The sequence below is a fragment of the Hydra vulgaris genome, chromosome 01 (assembly GCF_038396675.1).
Source record: "Hydra vulgaris chromosome 01, alternate assembly HydraT2T_AEP".
Taxonomy (NCBI): Eukaryota; Metazoa; Cnidaria; class Hydrozoa; order Anthoathecata; family Hydridae; genus Hydra; species Hydra vulgaris.
The window spans coordinates 69,750,111-69,769,969 of record NC_088920.1 but is presented as its reverse complement, the minus strand read 5'-3'; the positions used below and the strand labels follow the sequence as shown (position 1 = coordinate 69,769,969).

General features: G+C 27.5%; 1 protein-coding gene across 1 annotated transcript in view; it reads right to left on the bottom strand.

Moving 5' to 3' along the window:
• Nucleotides 1-3,481: 3,481 nt before the first annotated feature.
• The window catches only part of LOC136075560 (uncharacterized), a 63,779-nt gene continuing 47,401 nt past the window's right edge, over nt 3,482-19,859 (bottom strand). Inside the window, exons 6-7 of the mRNA XM_065789044.1 lie at nt 17,232-17,527; nt 3,482-4,206 (exon numbers count right to left, since the gene is read on the bottom strand). Of these exons, the coding sequence (XP_065645116.1) occupies nt 3,874-4,206; nt 17,232-17,527 (629 nt within the window). The 3' untranslated portion in view covers nt 3,482-3,873. The remainder of the gene's footprint in view (nt 4,207-17,231; nt 17,528-19,859) is intronic.

Genomic DNA, 19,859 nt, shown 5'->3' with positions numbered 1-19,859 from the left:
ATTTTTATCACAAAAAAGCTTAAAAAATTCTTTACTTTTCCTTTATACATAGTCATCTTATATACTCTAACATTGCTTGGGGAAGCACACACAAGACAAAATTAATGTCTCTTTATCGAGGGTAGAAACATGCTTCTAGAATAATATATTATAAAAATAAACTTAAATAAGCTAAGTCTTTATTGAAAGAAATGAAAGCGCTAAACATTTATCAAATTAATATGTATGCTAGTATATTATTTATGCTAAAATACAAAATGGTATTAGTTCCTTCATGCTTTACAGAAAACGTCTTTCATTCAATTACCAATAAGTTTAACACTAGAGCAACTGGTAACTTTATCGAACCACAAAAAAAAACAAAAAATTTTCAATTCTCTATATCTTATCGCGGCCCCTATTTATATAACAAATTAAGTCCGAAATACTCCTTAATTACTCTTCGTGATGAATATATTTCCTTTAAAGTCAAAACTTAAAAATCTTGTTCTTAATATAGATAATTACATAGAATTGTTCTAGTTCACATGATAAAAACTTGAACAAAATTTCAACTAAAACAATTTACAACGTGAGGAAAGTCAGATTTATATACATCAAAAAAACATTGAAAAAAAATAAAATAATAAAATAAAACATAAAAAATAAAATAAAATAAATAAATAAATATATATATATATATATATATATATATATATATATAAATATATATATATATATATTTATATATATATATATATATATATATGAATATATATATAAATATATATATATATATATATACATATATATATATATATATATATATATATATATATATATATATATATATATATATATATATATATATATATATGTATATATATACTCTTTTTTGATATCATTAACAGCTAGATTAAGACGACGCACAGAGCAGTGAAAAAATGCTGCGTTGAAAATATTGAAAATTTTTTTTCACCCCGTTTTCCTTACCAACCATTATTAAACCATTTATTGAGCTATTGTACTTTACAGCTCGCATTAATTACAGTGATTCAAAAGTAACTGCAATCGCAGAAACCGTTATTTGTTTAAGTGGATGGAATTCCATAATTTTTTCAAGGTTTTAAATTTACAACCAGAATCTTCTACAAAATGTGTCGTCAAATATAATTTTTCTCAATTTAGCTTATAATAAAGATAAATTCTCACATGTTGAGTAGGGTGTAGGGTATAAGGTGGGCTGAAAAACTTTCAAAAACTGTCTTTCAATACCTCTAAGTGTATTCTTTATAATGAAATAACGCTGGAAATAAAAAAGTTTTGAATAAAAATTTTTTTCACAGTTGCTCTCAAGTTCCTTGAATATTTACAGGATCCCTAACATTTAGAAAAAAAGCGTTCTTTCAAAATTAGGTCAACCTGGTACTTAAAAGAAACAAAACTATACAAAAAATTTCGAAAATAAAAATCTTTTCGTAGAAAATGTTTCTATTGGATTTTAATGCACAAAAAATAAGTCTTTTTTTAATCTAAAATTTAAAAATGGTGCATTTATTACAAGTTTTTCGATAACATATAAATCTTTTTCAATATGTTCATTTTAAAACACCTACTATTTTCAATTTTTATATAATTTCGTTTATTTTGAGTACCAGATTGGTACTTTTGAAAAACTCTTTTTTTCAAAATGTTAAGGATCGTGAAATGTTCATGGGTCTTGGTCTAAAAATACTTTTTAATAAAAGTTTTTATGTTTCGAGAGTTAATTTAATATTTAGAATACAATTAAAAGTATTGATAGGCAATTTTTGAAACAATTAAAAGCATTAAATGTCGATCAAATTAACATGTTTCAAAGTTTGATCTTTATGCTAAAATATAATTTAAACTTGGTTAACTCTAGTTTAAAAAAAAAAATTCTTTCATAATAGAAAAAACACGACACAAAAGGAGAAGGAAACTTTAAGTTACTATTAAAAAAAATCTTATGTGTTTCTCTATTTTATATCGTGGTCCTTATCTATATAACAATGAAATATTTAAAAATATCAAATTTTCAAAGTTTTAAAACCTAAATTCTCTTAAAACACTATTAAAAAATCCCATCTTAAACACAAATAAATTCATGAACATTTATTAATCAAAAAACAAACAAACATAAAACCAATGAAATCGGAAGTTCAGTGAGTAAGAATTCTTTTCTATTACCAATAAATTCGCTTATGCAAGTTTATATCAAGCTCCTTGTCTTTAACGTTAATTTTTTGTTAAATTATGCCACAATATAATTCTATAGTTTTCTTTACTTGGTTTAGTTAATGTATAATCAAATTTTCTTTATAATAAACTTGTATAATCACATTTACAATTATTTTATATCATTATTTACAATTGGCATTTTATGAAAGAATAAAACTAACGTTATACTCTACTATGACAACTTTTTATAAGTAAATATCCAGTTTGATTAAATTTAGCGTACTAAAAGTAAAACTCCGCAAAAATGTAAACAAAGAAATTATTGTTTTATTAAACTTTGTTTTATTAAAAATTAGTGTGATAATAAAAGGGTTTTAGATTTACAGTGAAAAAACTGTAATAAAGTCCAGGTAACTTTCAAAAATTGTTGAAAATATTTGTTAGCAAAAAATTCGATGCTGTCGTTTCAGCACTTCAGCACTTCATAGTGTGGAAAACATTCTTTGTGAATAGATCTGCCTGTTTCTTGGAAGAGAAATTATAATCAGATCCATGTATAAAAGAAAGGATGTTCGACTTGCTTTTGTCTATGACACTATTAAAGATTATCTATTAGACACTATTAAAGATTATCCAGAACTTAAGATTATCCGGTAGCGGTTTCCAGCGGTTGGCACGCCCTAAAAGGTATGTTAATCAATGTGTCTATTGGTAAGTAACATTATTTTTTAAACTACAACTCGTAGACTCTTTTCTTTATTAAACAAAAATATTAGCAAGTTTAATGTAACTTGATACGGCATTTGTAGGGGGGAGGGGGGGGGGGAAGCCGTAGTTTTCTATTAGCGAGTTTAATGTAACTTGATACAGCATTTGTGGGGAGCCCTAAAACTGTTGAATAGTAATCCATTGTGTCATAAACAATTTTAAAAGTCATTTCTTTTAATATTTAAAGTCAATTTTTAAGAGATTTATGCAAATATAATACTTGGATTTCAAATTTCAATATAAATTCATTATTTATTGGCGCTTTGAATTTCTATTAGATTATATATTACAAGAATGACATTTAAAACGATTATCTGGATTTCTAAAATGTGATTTGGACCATTGGATCCGTTATGAGGGTTATAATTATTAATTTGTTTGTCTTTCAAGTAAAATTTGCCTTTCTTTTTAATTTCCTTTTAAATACTTTTTATTTACTATTTTAATAATGCTCATAGTTTGTATCAAGGAACCCTTGGGTGGGCACCTTGATACAAATTTCCACTTTTAATTTATATAAATAATTTAAATCTCATAAGATTAACCTTTATTACTCTGGTAAATAACAAATTTAACTTTTTAGGTATAAACATATTTTACAAATTAAACCAATCACTTAAAAATTATTTAAAAATTGCATCAATAAAAAATTGTTACAAAGCAAAAACTAAATGTTTAATCAAGTGCCCCACTTTACCCTAATAAAAATTTAAATTTGCATTAATCATTACATATCGTATATAAAAAAAAAACAATTAAACATAAAAACGTATTTAGTATTTATAATCATAAATAGAAACAAAAAAAATAAATGTGTTTTAACAGTTTATAAACTATTAAAATAAAATATATAGTTAAAAATTTTTAAATGTTACTTTTTTTTTGTTTTAAAAACCTTCTGTGCTTTCACAAATAAAGTATTATCTACTGCTGTTTTGAACACGGACAACATTCTTTTGATAAAATAGCATTATTTAATCTCATTAATTGTTCTTTAATTAATGTAAGTTCTTCCTGCATATCATTTTTAGATGTAGGCTTTACTTCTTCATTCAAATATCTGTTAAAAAAGAAAGACATTGGAAGATTCGCATCTGCAATTTTTTTTTTGTGCTTTCCCTTGTATTTGTTGTACATAAATGGAATGACATCTTGGATTGTTAAAATAAACATTATTATAAAAACAGTTATTAACGAAAATCTAATGTAATTATCTTTCATAACTTCTTTTAAGGTTTGCATGGATTCAATGTCTATCTAAATAAACTCAAAATATTTATAAAAAATAAAGATTTTTACTATTATATAACGTAGAAATTAAATAGTTAATATAAGATCCATCGTATTGAAACAAATCACCTAAAGTATGATTTTTTGATCAGTATATTTTACTTTTAAGATAAATATTATTATTTTGAAAATAGTTGATGTTAAAATAATAAATATTGTAAACTTTAAAATTCTTTTTTATTTTTGGTAAACTTTGATTTTCATGTTTTTTTTTATTGATTTTATGTTTATTGCTTGTATAGCAGCGTAGATCATCATTGCATTTTTATGGTTCAAATTAGTTTGAATGAAAAATAATGTTGCTCTAACATCTAAATATCATTAAAATAAAAAAAAAAAAGTTAAAATTATCTTTTTCTTCCTTTGCCACCATTCATTTGAAAATAAGCTATTTTTACATTTTACAATATATGATATGAAAAATTTCTGCTCTACAAAAAATACAATAATTTTGTTGTTTTCTGGTCAAACCTTCAAGATTCAAGATTTAAAACTCAAAACTTTATGCAGAAGCACGATTACGTTAGCACTAGAATAACATTTCTTATGAGCAATACAAATATTTTTAAATACCGTTTTATATGTGCTTATTTAAAGAAGTTTTATAAAAAAAAAAGAGTTTATTGATCAATTATTCCTACATATTCTAATAATTTTTTGAAGCAAAGTGTGGAAAAAACTTTCTAGATAAAAGTTTTGCTCTAATGTATCCGTCTCTTCTTATTTCTCCAGATACAGCTGCGGCTGCTTTTGTAGCCAATTGAACTTGTCTTTCCACATTTTGAGAATAGTATGGAAAATCATCTAAAGTCACTTTTTGCATATTTTGTATTGTATTTTCAATGAAATCATCACTTAACTCTTTTAACATAGGTGGTGGAGTCCTTGGAAGTTCCTACCAGTTTATAAGAGTATGGTAATCAACTGGATCAAGGTTTAGAAGAGGAACTTTGAATTTCTTACTTCTGTTGAATTTGAAACTGTGCATCGCCTTGCAAATTTAATTCTTCTGGCTGCTAATTCTCTTATTTCTATTTGTTCGTCCATCAACATCGATATCAAAATATTTTCTAGGTGACTATAGTATGCATTTATTTGATGAATTTATTAACTGTAAGTTGATACATTCAGAAAGGAAGCGAGAGAACTGAATTAAGCACCAAAAGCTCCAGTTTTATAAAGAACCACACCGGTGTATAAACTCAAAGAATTTAGTTGGTAAGTATTACAAGCTCAGTAGACGGAGAAGTGCTTGCAATATACAAACGAAGGACTCAATTTGCTGTTGTCAGCCATCAAGAATAAATCATTGGGTCAGGCTTATTTTCTAGGCTTTTCTTTACCTCACCTACTTCTATCGCCTTGCACATGTTACAAGGGTGCTGCTGATTTTTGCTAATATTATTTGTCACAATCTTATGTAGAACGTTCGGTAGGCTATTCTGCCTGACATTAAATTTGACAGTTTGCAATTCGTGACAATTTGCGAATGCTTTCCCAATGTTGCCACTAAATGCAAGAGGTCCTGAAGTGGTGCTATCAAATGCAATACTAAATTTCTTAATGGACGTTCATTAAAATTGAACATACACTTTAATAAGAGAAATAGATATCAAACGCAGTTCCAGCAATCTTATTACACCATTGTTCACACCAGTATTTACTTTAGCTCCATTAACACCATTAGCTAACACATTATCTAGTGATATAATGTTTTCATCAAAAAAATCTATTATAGCATTCTTAATATTTGTTGATGATGCACTTGATGGAGAAATATGAATGGAAATATGAAAAATGGAATGAGGTGATTATGTCTTTATTGCTAGTTGCTAAAGCACAAAAAGTTTTATCTTTTCTTCCATCAAAAAAAATTGGTTTTGAGCCTACTGAAAATATAACTAACTTAGCTTTGCGTGATAATGCAGTTCTGAACAATTGTCTTTGAAGCCTTAACTTTGCACGGTGGGCCAGAACTCACTTTTAATGGACAAAAATTATAACTAATTAAATATTAGAACTTTATTTACTAAATTTGGCATGTGTACTGATATGATAAGTGCGCTTCTTATGAAAGTGATACTTTTATATTTGGTTGCTATGGATACCTAATTTTGCTTACCAACAACCTATTTTTGATAGCTGCTAATGTTTTATGTGTGTTATATACATTAAAACTAGCATTAGTATGAGGTTTGGATTAATATGAGTTGTTATGAGGGGGATATTTATCAGTTGGTTGCCATGGTTACCTAGTTTAATAGATATCTAATTTATATAGCAATAATGTATTTTGATAGTTGCAGATTTTTAATGAGTGCTCTATTCACTTAATTTGGCACTTTTTAATTTAGTTGCTATGGATACCTATATTACTTAATAACCAGATACTTTCCTTAGTTACACAGATAAATGGGATTTTGAATAAAATTTTATCGGATTTTCAACCGTCCTATTATAAATAACTATTAAATATTAAATATTTAGGTTAATAATTTAAAAAAAAGAGTTAACAAAAAATATTGCAATAAAACATTGACAATTCGAAACACATTAACAATTTATGAAAGATACAAACATGCATAAAATAAGAAATCATATTTTAGGTGAGTCGACAGTAGGACTGAAGCAAATCACTAACTCTTTCTGGGAGTCAAGATTTTGAACTTTGAGAATTTGGCTTACTCATGCTGCATGAAATAATGTTAACAAATAAACTTACCTCAAGGCAGTACTTTTAAAATGCATCTGCATTAATTGGCGGAAGTGATGACAATGTGGCAAAGATGACATGCAACTTTTTCAGCAGTAGTACATCCAAATTTAAAATTTCAGCCACAATACTTTAAATTTGGCACATTTAAATAATGAAATAAAACTTTTATGTTATGGCAATTCTATTATTCATTTATTACAGCTTAAAATGACATTAGCATCTATATCTGTGTATAAGTATTACGTTTTAAATGTTAAAATGTAATGAAATGGTAATTAATACTGTTGTTATGCAAAAAATAATTAAAAAAAATAGGTATCCATAGCAACCAATTAGGTATCCATTAGGTGAATCTCATTTTAAGACATGAATTTAATATAATGTACATGGCAGGAATAAAAAACTGATAATATACCCTTAATGTGAAAATAAGTTGTTGCTCTGTAAAATTTGGAACCATAGCAACCAAATTGTACTCATTTTTGTAGCTTGAAACTACGTCCATAAAACCAAGTGTGTTGGCTTTCTTACATGTTAAAGAACAGTTTATGACCATTCATATGCTGTTCTAACCCGCCCCAAAAAAGATGCATGTAATTTGGTACATTTAAGCAACAAAATTAAACTTTTGTGTTATATAAATTCTAATATTCATTTATTCAACCTTAAAATGACATTAGCATCCATAACTGTGGCTAAGTATGACCTTTTAAATGTTAAATTGTAATAAAATAGCAATCAATACCGTTGTTATACAAAAATAATAAAAGAAAACTGTGTAACAAGGTAAACAAAATTATAAAGAAGTTATCAACTTTTCACCAAGTTTATAAAGCTGTTTAGGAAAGATTCTAAAGAATTATTTACCAACAAATGTTATAAAATAACTCCAGGACTTTAATTAGATATATATATATATATAGAACATTGTATATGATTTTTAGACAAATTGGATTATGTCAAAATTTTGACTTTTTTCCATAGCTGGCCCACTGTGCTTTGTTTTCTATTATGTTTTTTATAATTCCGTAATCTGAAAGTGTGGCAGTAGCAATTGCAGCTCCAGCAACATCAGATACATCATATCATATTTTTTTTCGACTTCCGCATTCAACGTGACAAGCCGTATATTTTTTTTTTCTGAATACGTAAGAAACATAATTATTACTATTTTTTTTTTTTTTTTTTTAAATTTTCATTAAAAATTTTTTTTTCTTGTCGTTTTGTTTGCAAATTTTTATAAACTTCTCTATTTTTCATTTTTTTTTTCAATTTAATTTTTAGTCGATATATATATATATATATATTTGTTTTCTTTACAAAATTTATATAACATAATAAATATAACATAATAAATATATATATTTTTTTCTTTCTGATTTTTTTTTTTTTTTTAATTGTAAATTTTATTTTACTAATATTGTTATTATTATCCTGTTATTATTTTCACATTTTACATTATTATTATTTATTCATTATTAATTTCATAAAGTCGACACGACGTCATAACAATATTCATGATTAAGCAAGGTAAACTTAGCTGTTCGGAACTATCCGATATTATACGTGATCAAAACGAAACTATTCAAAGACTTATAAAAAGAATTGAATTATTAGAATCGAAAAAAGAAATCGAAAATAGTTCAGCTACATTTTGGTCAAATCTTTATAACAAAAATAAATCTGCAGAAAAAGCTATTGTTGTAAACTCAATTACCAAAACTATATTATCTGAACAGGAAGCAAAAAAAAGCATGAAAAGGACATTATCGTTTTTGGAATTCCAGAATCAAAAAAAATAAATAAACTTGAAAAAAACAACGACGGCAAAAAAATAATTGACGAGATATTTGAGGAAATTGGTAAAGACAATGAAAAACCTATTAAGGTAATAAGATTAAAAAACAAAAAAGACTCATAAACTCCTCCGCCCATTATTGCAGTACTTCCTGAAAACAGCGAACGTAAAAAAGTTTTACTTGCCGCTAGGGAATTACGCAAAAAGATAAAATATACAAACATCTTCATTAATCCAGATATGACACACGCCGAAAGGCAAATCGATTCTCAACTTAGAAAAGAAAGAAATAAGAAAAACCAAATACTCCTTGAAAATGAACCAAACTCACCTTTTCGATGGTGCATTAGGCGCAACGAAGTCATTAAACTTAATTTTAGTAAACAAAAAATATAAAAAAACTATAAAAAATTGGATTAATTTTCAAACCATTAAAAAAGTTACTGAAATTAAATCCGTCAAAGTTATATACACAAACATCGACTCCTTCCTAAATAAACGCCACGAGCTCAAACAAATTGTAAACAATCTAAAACCCGAAATTATTTTTTTAACAGAAACTCTGCCTAAAAATAAAAAAATTGAAGTTAATGATCTCGAGTTTGCTATTGAAAATTACTTACTACATACAAATCACAAGAATAGTTCTTGCCGAAAAGGTTTAGCAATATTTATACATAACAAACTAAAGTCATCCCTAATAAACCTAGATATATTTCCATCTGAATCGCTCAGTTGTGAAATTGCAACGAAAACTTCTAAGTTATTGTTAAGTTTATATTACAGATCACCAAATAGTAACGATGAAAACACTAACTGCATAAATCAACACATTGCCAAACTTTCAAACATTTATCCAAACATTCTTATTATAGGAGATTTTAACTACCCAGATATCATCTGGCAAAATCCAAAACAGCCTATTACAAATGCTTCTAAATCAATTAAATTTACTGAAAATATTCGCGATTCTTTTTTAACCCAACATATTTCAAAAGCAACACACATCAGACAAAATCAAAGTCCTTCTACAATTGACCTCTTATTTACTTCTGATGAAAACATGATTTCCTTTTTAACTCATCTAGCACCCATTGGCAAAAGTCATCATCAACTACTCTACTTTACTGTATCGATTGAATCTATTATAAATATACCACAATACCATACTAAGCATTTATACACAAAAGGGAACTATGACAAAATTAATGAAGACCTTGCAAATATTACACTCTGTCCAACATCCAACTCAGACCAACTATGGAGTATCTTTTTCAATAAACTTAAAACTACTATCAACAATAATATCCCAAAATCTAACGTTAATAATATAAAACGCTTAAAATGGATTGACTTTCAAATAATCAATGAACTTAAATTTAAACGAGAGAAATATCGTCAATATATATTGAACAGAAATGAAGAAACATATAATGAGTACCGCATTTCACGAAAAAAAGCAAAAGCAGCGTGCAGAAAAGCAATTATTGAATTTGAAAAAAAAACTGGCAAGAGACCAAAATCCAAAAGCATTTTACTCGTATGTCAAATCAAAAAGAAAAAACAAAGAAGCATTCCCTGACATCCAATACAATAATATTGTTGCAACTACTGATCTAGATAAAGCTCATCTATTCAATATTTTTTTGCTGATACTTTTTCAAACAAAAAAATAACAGCAACACCACCATTTAACCTAACATATAAAAATGTAAATCCACTAACAAACAATATTGATCTAAGTCCGGAAAATATCGAAACATACCTCAAAAGTCTAAACTCATCTAAATCACCAGGCTCTGATGCATTACACCCAATAATATTTAAGAAAACTTGCTTTCAAATGTCTAAACATCTATCTACTATTTTTAACAAAGTACTTGAGAGTGGATCAATACCCCAAATATGGAAAGACGCAACAATTACACCCTTATTCAAAAAAGGAGACAGATCAAAAGCACTTAATTATAGACCTATCAGTATATTTTGTACTTTAATAAAAATCTTTGAAAAAATTATAAAAAATTATAAAAAATCATATTATGACATACCTGATTAAAAATAACTTATTAAGTCCACACCAATATGGATTTCGTCCAGATCATTCCTGCTTAACTAACCTTTTAACTGTAACTAATTATTGGACGTCATCACTTGATAATAATATTCCCATCGACAACATTTATCTTGATTTTGAAAAAGCCTTTGACAAAGTTCCACATAAATTTCTTATTTCGAAACTTAAAGCTTATGGTATAAATGGATCAATACTATATTGGATTAAAAACTTTTTGAAAAACCGTAGACAAAGAGTTGTTGTTAATGGAAATTATTCAAACTGGGTAACCGTTAAAAGTGGAGTTCCCCAAGGCTCCGTCCTTTCAGCTTTTCTTTTTATTATATATGTCAACGATATCCCTGAAGTAATCAAATCAAAAGCTGCTAATTTTGCTGACGATACCAAAATCTTCCGTTCTATTGAAAATGCTCAATCTGCGCAAGAATTACAAAATGACATCGACGCTCTTGTTACATGGTCTCAAAAACGGGGAATGACATTTAACATTGATAAATGTTCTATAATGCACTTAGGAAACAACAACAAATCCCATACTTATAATATGCATGATCCAGAAAAAAATATAAGAGTAAACATTAAAACCACAAATTGCGAACGAGATTTAGGTGTTCACATAGATTCGAACTTATTATTTTCCAAACACACAACTATTCAAGTCAACAAAGCCACATAAATAATAGGAATAATAAAAAGAACATTTACATCATATCCAGACTTATTATCCTTCAAAAAACTATTTTCGGCACTAGTCCGCCCTCACCTAAAATACTGTGGATCAATCTGTAACCCTGGACTTCTCAAAGACAAACGGCCACTAGAAAATGTGTTAAGAAGAGCTTCGAAACGAATCAATGGATTACAGGATCTACCGTATGAACAAAGATTGTTGGCATTAAATATGACAACTGTAAAATATAGGGTTCTTCGTGCAGACCTAATCAACGTCTACAAATGGTGCAAAAACAACAATAGTGACAGAAGTCTTTTTGAAATAGATAGTAAATTTATTACTCGTGGTCATATATATAAACTAAAAAAACAATCTTCGCGATTAAATTTACGTATGAATTTTTTTTCTCTAAGAATAATAAATAAATGGAACTCTCTTCCTAGTCACATTGTATCAGCGTTGTCTCTAAAAATGTTTAAACTGCTTCTAGATAATCATCTAAAAAATGAATCGCTTCTCTACGACTAATCCACATTTTAATTTTTATTAGTTATACAAACTCTGTAATTGTCAAGTATTATATTATTAGGTTGACAGGCAGTTTATGCCTACACAAATTATTGTAAAACCTTAATTAAAAAAAAAATATATATATCTGTCACATTCTCTTTCAACTGTTGAAAATTTTATCATGTTTCTGCCAGATTCACTAGCTAATTCATAGAAATTTGACAACTGATTGTCATCGACATAGCTCTGAGTATTATTTATAAACTCCTCCTCACCAGAATTAATTTATGCATCTCTATCAAAAGTAATGCTAACTGATGCTTCCAGACTGCTTTTAGAAGACAAAAAAAATTAAAGTATTTTTATCTCTTAGTGCTTCTTTCAAATTCTTTTGCAAATATAAAAGTTCTTTCCTTATCTAAAGGACCAATAACCATATTTCATTCATATCTTTGATCTATTAAAAATTCAGGCTCAAGTGCTGGCACTTTTGATGTTTTCGGACATGTGCAATTACTTAAATTAAGACAATGACATGCTGCAGCGTCATACAAAACAAAACTTTTTATATCTTAGCATTTGATACTGCAGAAGTCTTTGATTCACCTTTTCTTTTAAGAATCATACTCAAATTATTGTGGAAAGATTTTACTTGCTGCTGCACTCTTTGCATTGTAACAGTTGAAATACCAGATTTCAATCAAATGTCCTCAGAAACTCTAGAAACTATTGTGCTTGACTTGGTAGTCCTGGGAAGTTATGGTTTAAAAACCGAACCAGTTGTAGTTTAAAAACCGAATAGTGCTGCATGACTTCCTTAACAGTTAGAAGTTTGCGAGTAGTAAGTTTACACTTGATGCCATAAATAGGACAAGCCGGCTGCAATTTTGTAACAGACAAAGTTTGCCACAGAAATCAAAAAATAACTTTAATTTTCTGAATATAAACTTAGTTTTATTCCATTTGCATAACAAAACTCTAGAAACAGATTTATATTCAATAACTCATGTACAGATGGATTGCTCAGTATATGTATGGATTGGTAATCTTTATAATAGTATACTAATCTTTATATACTAATCAATAGTAAATTTTTCGACAATTTATATTAAAATAAATAATGATTTTAAAAAGTTCGAATCAAAACAATTTATATAGTAACAAATAGTAAACTACGAAGTAACTTAAAACGGTAAGAAAAGACTAAAAAGGCCTAAAATAAATAAAAAATAATAATTTAAAAAAGTGCAAGTTTGAATAAATTATTAAAAAGTGGTTTTCCAGCCATACTTTTATTTCGAAAAACATTAAAAAAAATTTTGATTAAATTAATAATTAAATATCAATAAACAGTCTAAAAATGCTCAACACAAGTCCCCCAACGGAAAAAAAAAGCCAAAGAAAACTTGATTACTATTCTAATTTAGTTATATCATCCATTGGTAACAAAAATCGCAATTTAAAATTTAACAATTTTAGAAGAAAATTTACTAAGTAATTTAATAACAATAAAAAATGCCTAAAAATGCGCAAATATGGTAAAAAAAGGTCTTTTAGCAACAAATTAAGACAAAAAAAAGTTAGGTTTTGTTTTCCCATTTAACTTATATCGTTAACGAGCAACAATTTACACCAATCAAGGTTAAATTTATAACCAAATTACTAAGTAATTAAATAACGGTAACAAGCACGAAAATATACAGATATGGTAATTTAATGTTCCCTGGCGGCAAAGAAAGACACTGAAAAAATCGAAATATTTTTTTCCAATCTACTTCATATTATTCAGGACCAACAAGTTATCTCTGTTCAAAGTCTTTTTTTTTAGTCATATACCCAATTGTAAAGTATGTTTTAACGAGTTTGTGAAAGTTTTTTTTTATTGATAGTTTGTTTCCATAACAATGTTTAAAAAAAAAGTTCTAATCACATTTTTAAATGGAAAATTTTTTTAAAATCCATATATTTTTATTTATTTATATAATATACTACATATATATGATGAATCTAATAGAATATATATATATATATATATATATATATATATATATATATATATATATATATATATATATATATATATATATATACGGTCAAAAGTTTGGAACCTCATTATTTATTTAGGGATTCCATTTTATGGCACAAAAACACGTACCAAACGTTTTATACTTTTTATTAACTACAACAATTACAGTCTCGTGATTCAGTACTTAGTATACTGTTTCCATTAACAGCCGCTATTCGATTAGGTTAGGAACAGGCTAAAGATTTGCAGTACTTAGGTGTTATACAGGTAGCCCATACATTTTTGATGGCGTCTATTAACGTTATCTCTGACGTTGGATGTTCTTGGCTAACCTTCTGCTTTATCATTGTCTGCTTTATCTTAATGTTTTAAATTGGGTATAAGTCCGGACTTGACCTAGGCCAGGAACCAAGCAACCGAACCCTATTCTCCTTCAACCAAAGTCTGACAGCTTCTCTCTCGAGGCAGGGTGCTGCATCATGCTGAAAATTGGTCCAGGAGTATATTGCCATATATGGAGAAAAATTTTTCTCAAAACATTCAGGTAAACTTGCCCAATAATGACAATATTTTTTGGCATAAACAAATACCGCCTATGCCAGATGCTCAAAAGTTACTCCATTCCAAAGTCTTTGTGGCCTGTTTGATCGTTGGGGTCACATATTTTGCATTGTAATTTTATTTGATGGGTCTCCAAACTACTCTGTTCTAATATGTGTACTAAGTGTAGATTGATTCATCAGAAAATATAATCTTCATCCATTGATCTCCCGTCCTGGTCCTGTACATCTTACAAAATGTCAAGCAATCTTTGACATTCTTTTTTAATAATTTTGCTTACTTGGCAAGCTTACGTGAGGGCAGCTTAAATTAAACTAGCAGACACCTTCTAACAGACCAGGTACTCACTCCAGCAGGAATTCGGGCGTAGCAATGCTGACAAAAGACATGTTTAAATAAGCACCCTAGTTCTTCAGATAAGCCTATCAGTTGCTGCTGACGTCACTCGAGGTCTACTTGGTTGTCCTGGTTGGTTGTCCTCGTGAGAGTCTTGGACACTGATGACTGGGACACGTTGAGAACTTTTGCAATTTTTCGTTGAGACATATTCTGCGGCTTAAAATATGAAACTTAGCCAGTTAGTAATTCGTTAGAAATTTCACACACTAATTTATTTAAAAAAATTAAATTTATTGATTTTATATATTTTATTTATTGTTTTTATATCTTTTCTATCATATATATATATATATATATATATATATATATATATATATATATATATATATATATATATATATATATATATATATATATATATATATATATATATATATATAGTCGTGGCCAATATATATATATATATATATATATATATATATATATATATATATATATATATATATATATATATATATATATATATATATATATATATATATATATATATATATATATACAGTCGTGGCCAATATATATATATATATATATATATATATATATATATATATATATATATATATATATATATATATATATATATATATATATATATATATATATATATATATATATATATTGATATTTGAGGCTGTTTTGTATTATAATAATAAAACAAAACTCATAGTCGTAAAAGAGTGCTCAATATTAAAAAGATACTTCAAATAGAGCGATATACATATACATAATATTTTTAATAATAATGATCTTCATATGTCTATCAGCTGTAATTTTAAAATTGTTAATTATCTGGACTTAACGTTAAATCTTAATGACAGTTCTTTCCAACCTTACTGCAAGCCTGGTAATTCCATCAGTTATATAAATGCTGCCTCTAACCACCCTCCTAGTATACTAAAAAGCCTTCCTCAAACTATAGAACTAAGATTGTCAACCAATTCTTCTAACGAAAATATTTTTAAACAATCCATCCCTCCTTATCAAGATGCATTATTTAAATCAGGTTTTATCTGCAAATTCACCTACCATTCAAATAAAAAACAGATCCCATTCAAAAATCACAAGCGAAACATAATTTGGTACAACCCACCTTTCAGTACCAATGTTGCAACAAAAATAGGAAGTCGTTTTTTGAACATGGTAGACCTGCACTTTCCGGTTGGCCACAAACTTCGTAAGATATTTAATCGAAATACCATTAAAATAAGCTACTCATGTATACCAAACATTAAGTCCATCATTAATTCGCACAATCACAGGATATTATATAGCCAAGGTAAAGATGAGGGAAAAACATGCAACTGTGTCAATAAATCCATCTGTCCCATGAACAATCAGTGCTTGTCGAAGAACATCGTTTATCAAGCGACCGTGTCGTCAAATGAACCTGGCTACAAAGAAAAAGTATATTTTGGCTTATGTGAAACTCCATTTAAATTTCGGTATGCTAACCATCTAAAATCTTTTAACATTAATAAATATAAAAATGATACCGAATTGTCTAAAGAAATTTGGGACATAAAAGTCAAAATGTTTACACCCTTAATTAAGTGGAAAATTGTAAAACGTTGCAATCCTTATAACACTTCGTCAAAAATTTGCAATCTTTGTTTATACGAAAAATTCCTTATTTTAACATATAAAGGTGATAACTTGTTAAATAAACGAAATGAGTTGATTTCAAAATGCAGACACAAGAATAAATTCCTCTTATCTTTTTTTGACACCGGTGATTAGCTGATATTTTGTTTTTTCTTAGCGACGTTAAGATCCCACTACACAGTATTTTGTAATTTTAGCGGTTTTTTTTTTGTTTTTGAATTTGTATTCAATGGCTGATGATTGCCGTATAGGCATGAAACTTAAAGTACCATAGAAAAAGTTGTTTTTTCTTCGTTAATATATATATATATATATATATATATATATATATATATATATATATATATATATATATATATACAGTCGTGGCCAATATATATATATATATATAATATATATATATATATATATATATATATATATATATATATATATATATATATATATATATATATATATATATGTATGTATATATATATATATATATATATATATATATATATATATATATATATATATATATATATATATATATATATATATATATATATATATATATATATATATATAGTATTCGAAGCTGAAAATGACATTGTTCAAAACTATCAATCTAAATTCTTTTATACTTACAATTGGAATTTTTTTATACTTTTCTTGTGCATTTTTTATAATATCTTTTAAATTTAAACTTTTCAAACAGCCCAAAACTTCATCGTTTTGATCATTTTTTTGTAAATTTGCCATCAAGTTGGTTTTATTACCAAATGCTATTACAAGCGGTGAATCAACGTTTAATAGTTGCACAAGAACAACATCAGCATATCTTGTTTTGTAGTCCGTATATATTAAGGCATCGATGTTGATAACTCCATATTCAACCTTAGTTGAATTGACTTCTTGAAGGATCTCTTCGTAGGAGTTATATTCTATTAAAAAAAAATTAAGAAATAATAATAAATTATTTTACATTTTACAAATTTTTATAGTAAGAATAAATTCTTTTCATCAAAATATTTTTTTTTTCAATTTTTAGTGCAAATTTTTAGCAATTATATTTTCTTTAAAATAAACATAACGAAAAAATTGGATGGCTAAGTTTTTATTATAAGCTGGGATTTCCTTTCCGTCCAAACATCATTTGCAATCGAAAATACTCGCTTTATGGAAGGATTCATATCTATAAAAAGAGAAGATCAAAAATCATAATGATTGTCAAAGAAGTTATTTGACTCAAGATGGAATGTTTATTACTTGTTAATTAAAGACTTGAAGAACTTTTTAATAATAGAGAGAAGACTGAATAGACCATAGTTAAAAACCCAGAATATTAACCAGAGTTCTTAAAATTGAAAACACAAATTTTAATTTGCGCCAGGAAGAAAAACAAGATTCAGTCAAGCACAAAATAGTTAAGAGAATTGAAAAGAGTTAAGAACAATAGATTGGAAAACAGAATAGTTAAGGTTAAGAACAATTTTGTAAGACTATGACAAGAATGTTGTCTGGGCCAAAAGCCGTAAGAGATGTAAATTAAGATATTGGAGTTTTTCGAATCAAAGAATAGAAGCCATCAATGCTGAGAAAAAGGAACAGTCAAATTCAAATTAGCCTGACAAAGAGAAAGTAAGTCTGGTAATTTTTGCAAGAGGTAAAATTTAACTGATGGAAAGTTCTTTCAAAGTTCAAAAGATGGAAAGTTCTTTCGACAACGAATTTTTATGAAAAGTATAATAAAACAGTTAAATGGTAATGATTATTTTTTATGTTTAGTACTTTTGGTTACTTTAGGCATGATTTAAGTTAAAGAGAGCTTGATTCATTTATAGATAGGCATATAGAAAGGCATACCAATCAATGTGCAAAGTAGTTGTCTCAGTCTCGCTAGTTAAGCTAAAGTCGTAACTTAGAACTATTTTTGTAGCCTCGACAATCCACATAAAAAGCACTAACAGGATACAATCCATGCGTATATGATGACATTCTGATATTTTACACCTATTAATGGAATCAGCCTCTCTGAGAGCCACCACAGAGTTCGTGAAACCTTATTACTAGTCAGTCTCAAAACTATTAAAGTTCAGTTTTAGAGTTGTACACTCATTAGAAAATAATAGAAAAAGTTTCATGGCCAACTATCAAAGAGAAAAAGGCAAAAATCTATGAGTAGAGTCAAGAACATCCAGCATTCATCATTGTAAGCAGGAAGCAATTCAAATCGGGTTTACATCTACGTCAGCTTAATCAATCAAAAAGGGATGTGAGGCTAGTCTATATAATTATTCTCCTTATACCTAAAGTTATAGCTTTGAAGACGTTTGACCCAACAGTAGTTGGATGCATTTAAAGTCTGCTCAAGATGATTTATTTTATGAACCATCTCTAGTCTTTATGTTTCCTAACCTTTTCCATAAAGGAAAACTTTACGAGACAGCAGAGTACGAGACAGGTAGTACAAGATTATATGACAATCATTTCGAAAACTCTGCTACTGATAGCAGAGTTTTCGAAATGATTGCCAAATACGATTGAATGAACTCAGCGCAAAGGATTCACACAGAACACAAACATACAAATAGCAACTTAAAGGTAAGTGAAGACTGCGCCAGAGGTTCAGACGAAGCGCAAACATACATCTATAGTAAATTATGGGTGAGCTAACACAGTAACCAAATCATCTTGTTCTTGTGTTTAAACATTCGTATCCATAAATTACTGGATTATAAGCAATAATTAAATACCCATTTTTTTATGATGAGCAGTAAATGAAAAAATTTATAATGTGTGAAATTTACTTAGAGTTTCAGTTTCTGCTTACTCTTGAATGATATTATTATTGATTTTTTATAAATTCATTATTAAAAGAGTAAATTTTCCGTGCAGCCGTGGCGCTGTGATAGCACAGTGTTAGCGCACTTGCTTTAGAAACAAAGGATCCGCGGCTTAAACTCCAAGTTTGTGCAAGTTTTGCAACATAGGTTAGGAAGGAGGCGCAAATTTCAGATAAAATTCTCATCCGCGGGGCTCTGTGATAAGACCGTAAGGACTTCTTGGGGCACCTAAATAAAATAAAAACTAATAATTTCAAATCATATAAACTTACTCAACAAAATTCATGTTTCAACAGTAGACAGACTAATAACAACAGTAGACAAAGCAATGACAACAGCAGGTAAAGCAATAAGAAAGACAATTACAAAAAAAAAGTGTTCAAGTTTATAAAAAAAATATAATGTTAATTAAATTTAACGTTGTTTTAAA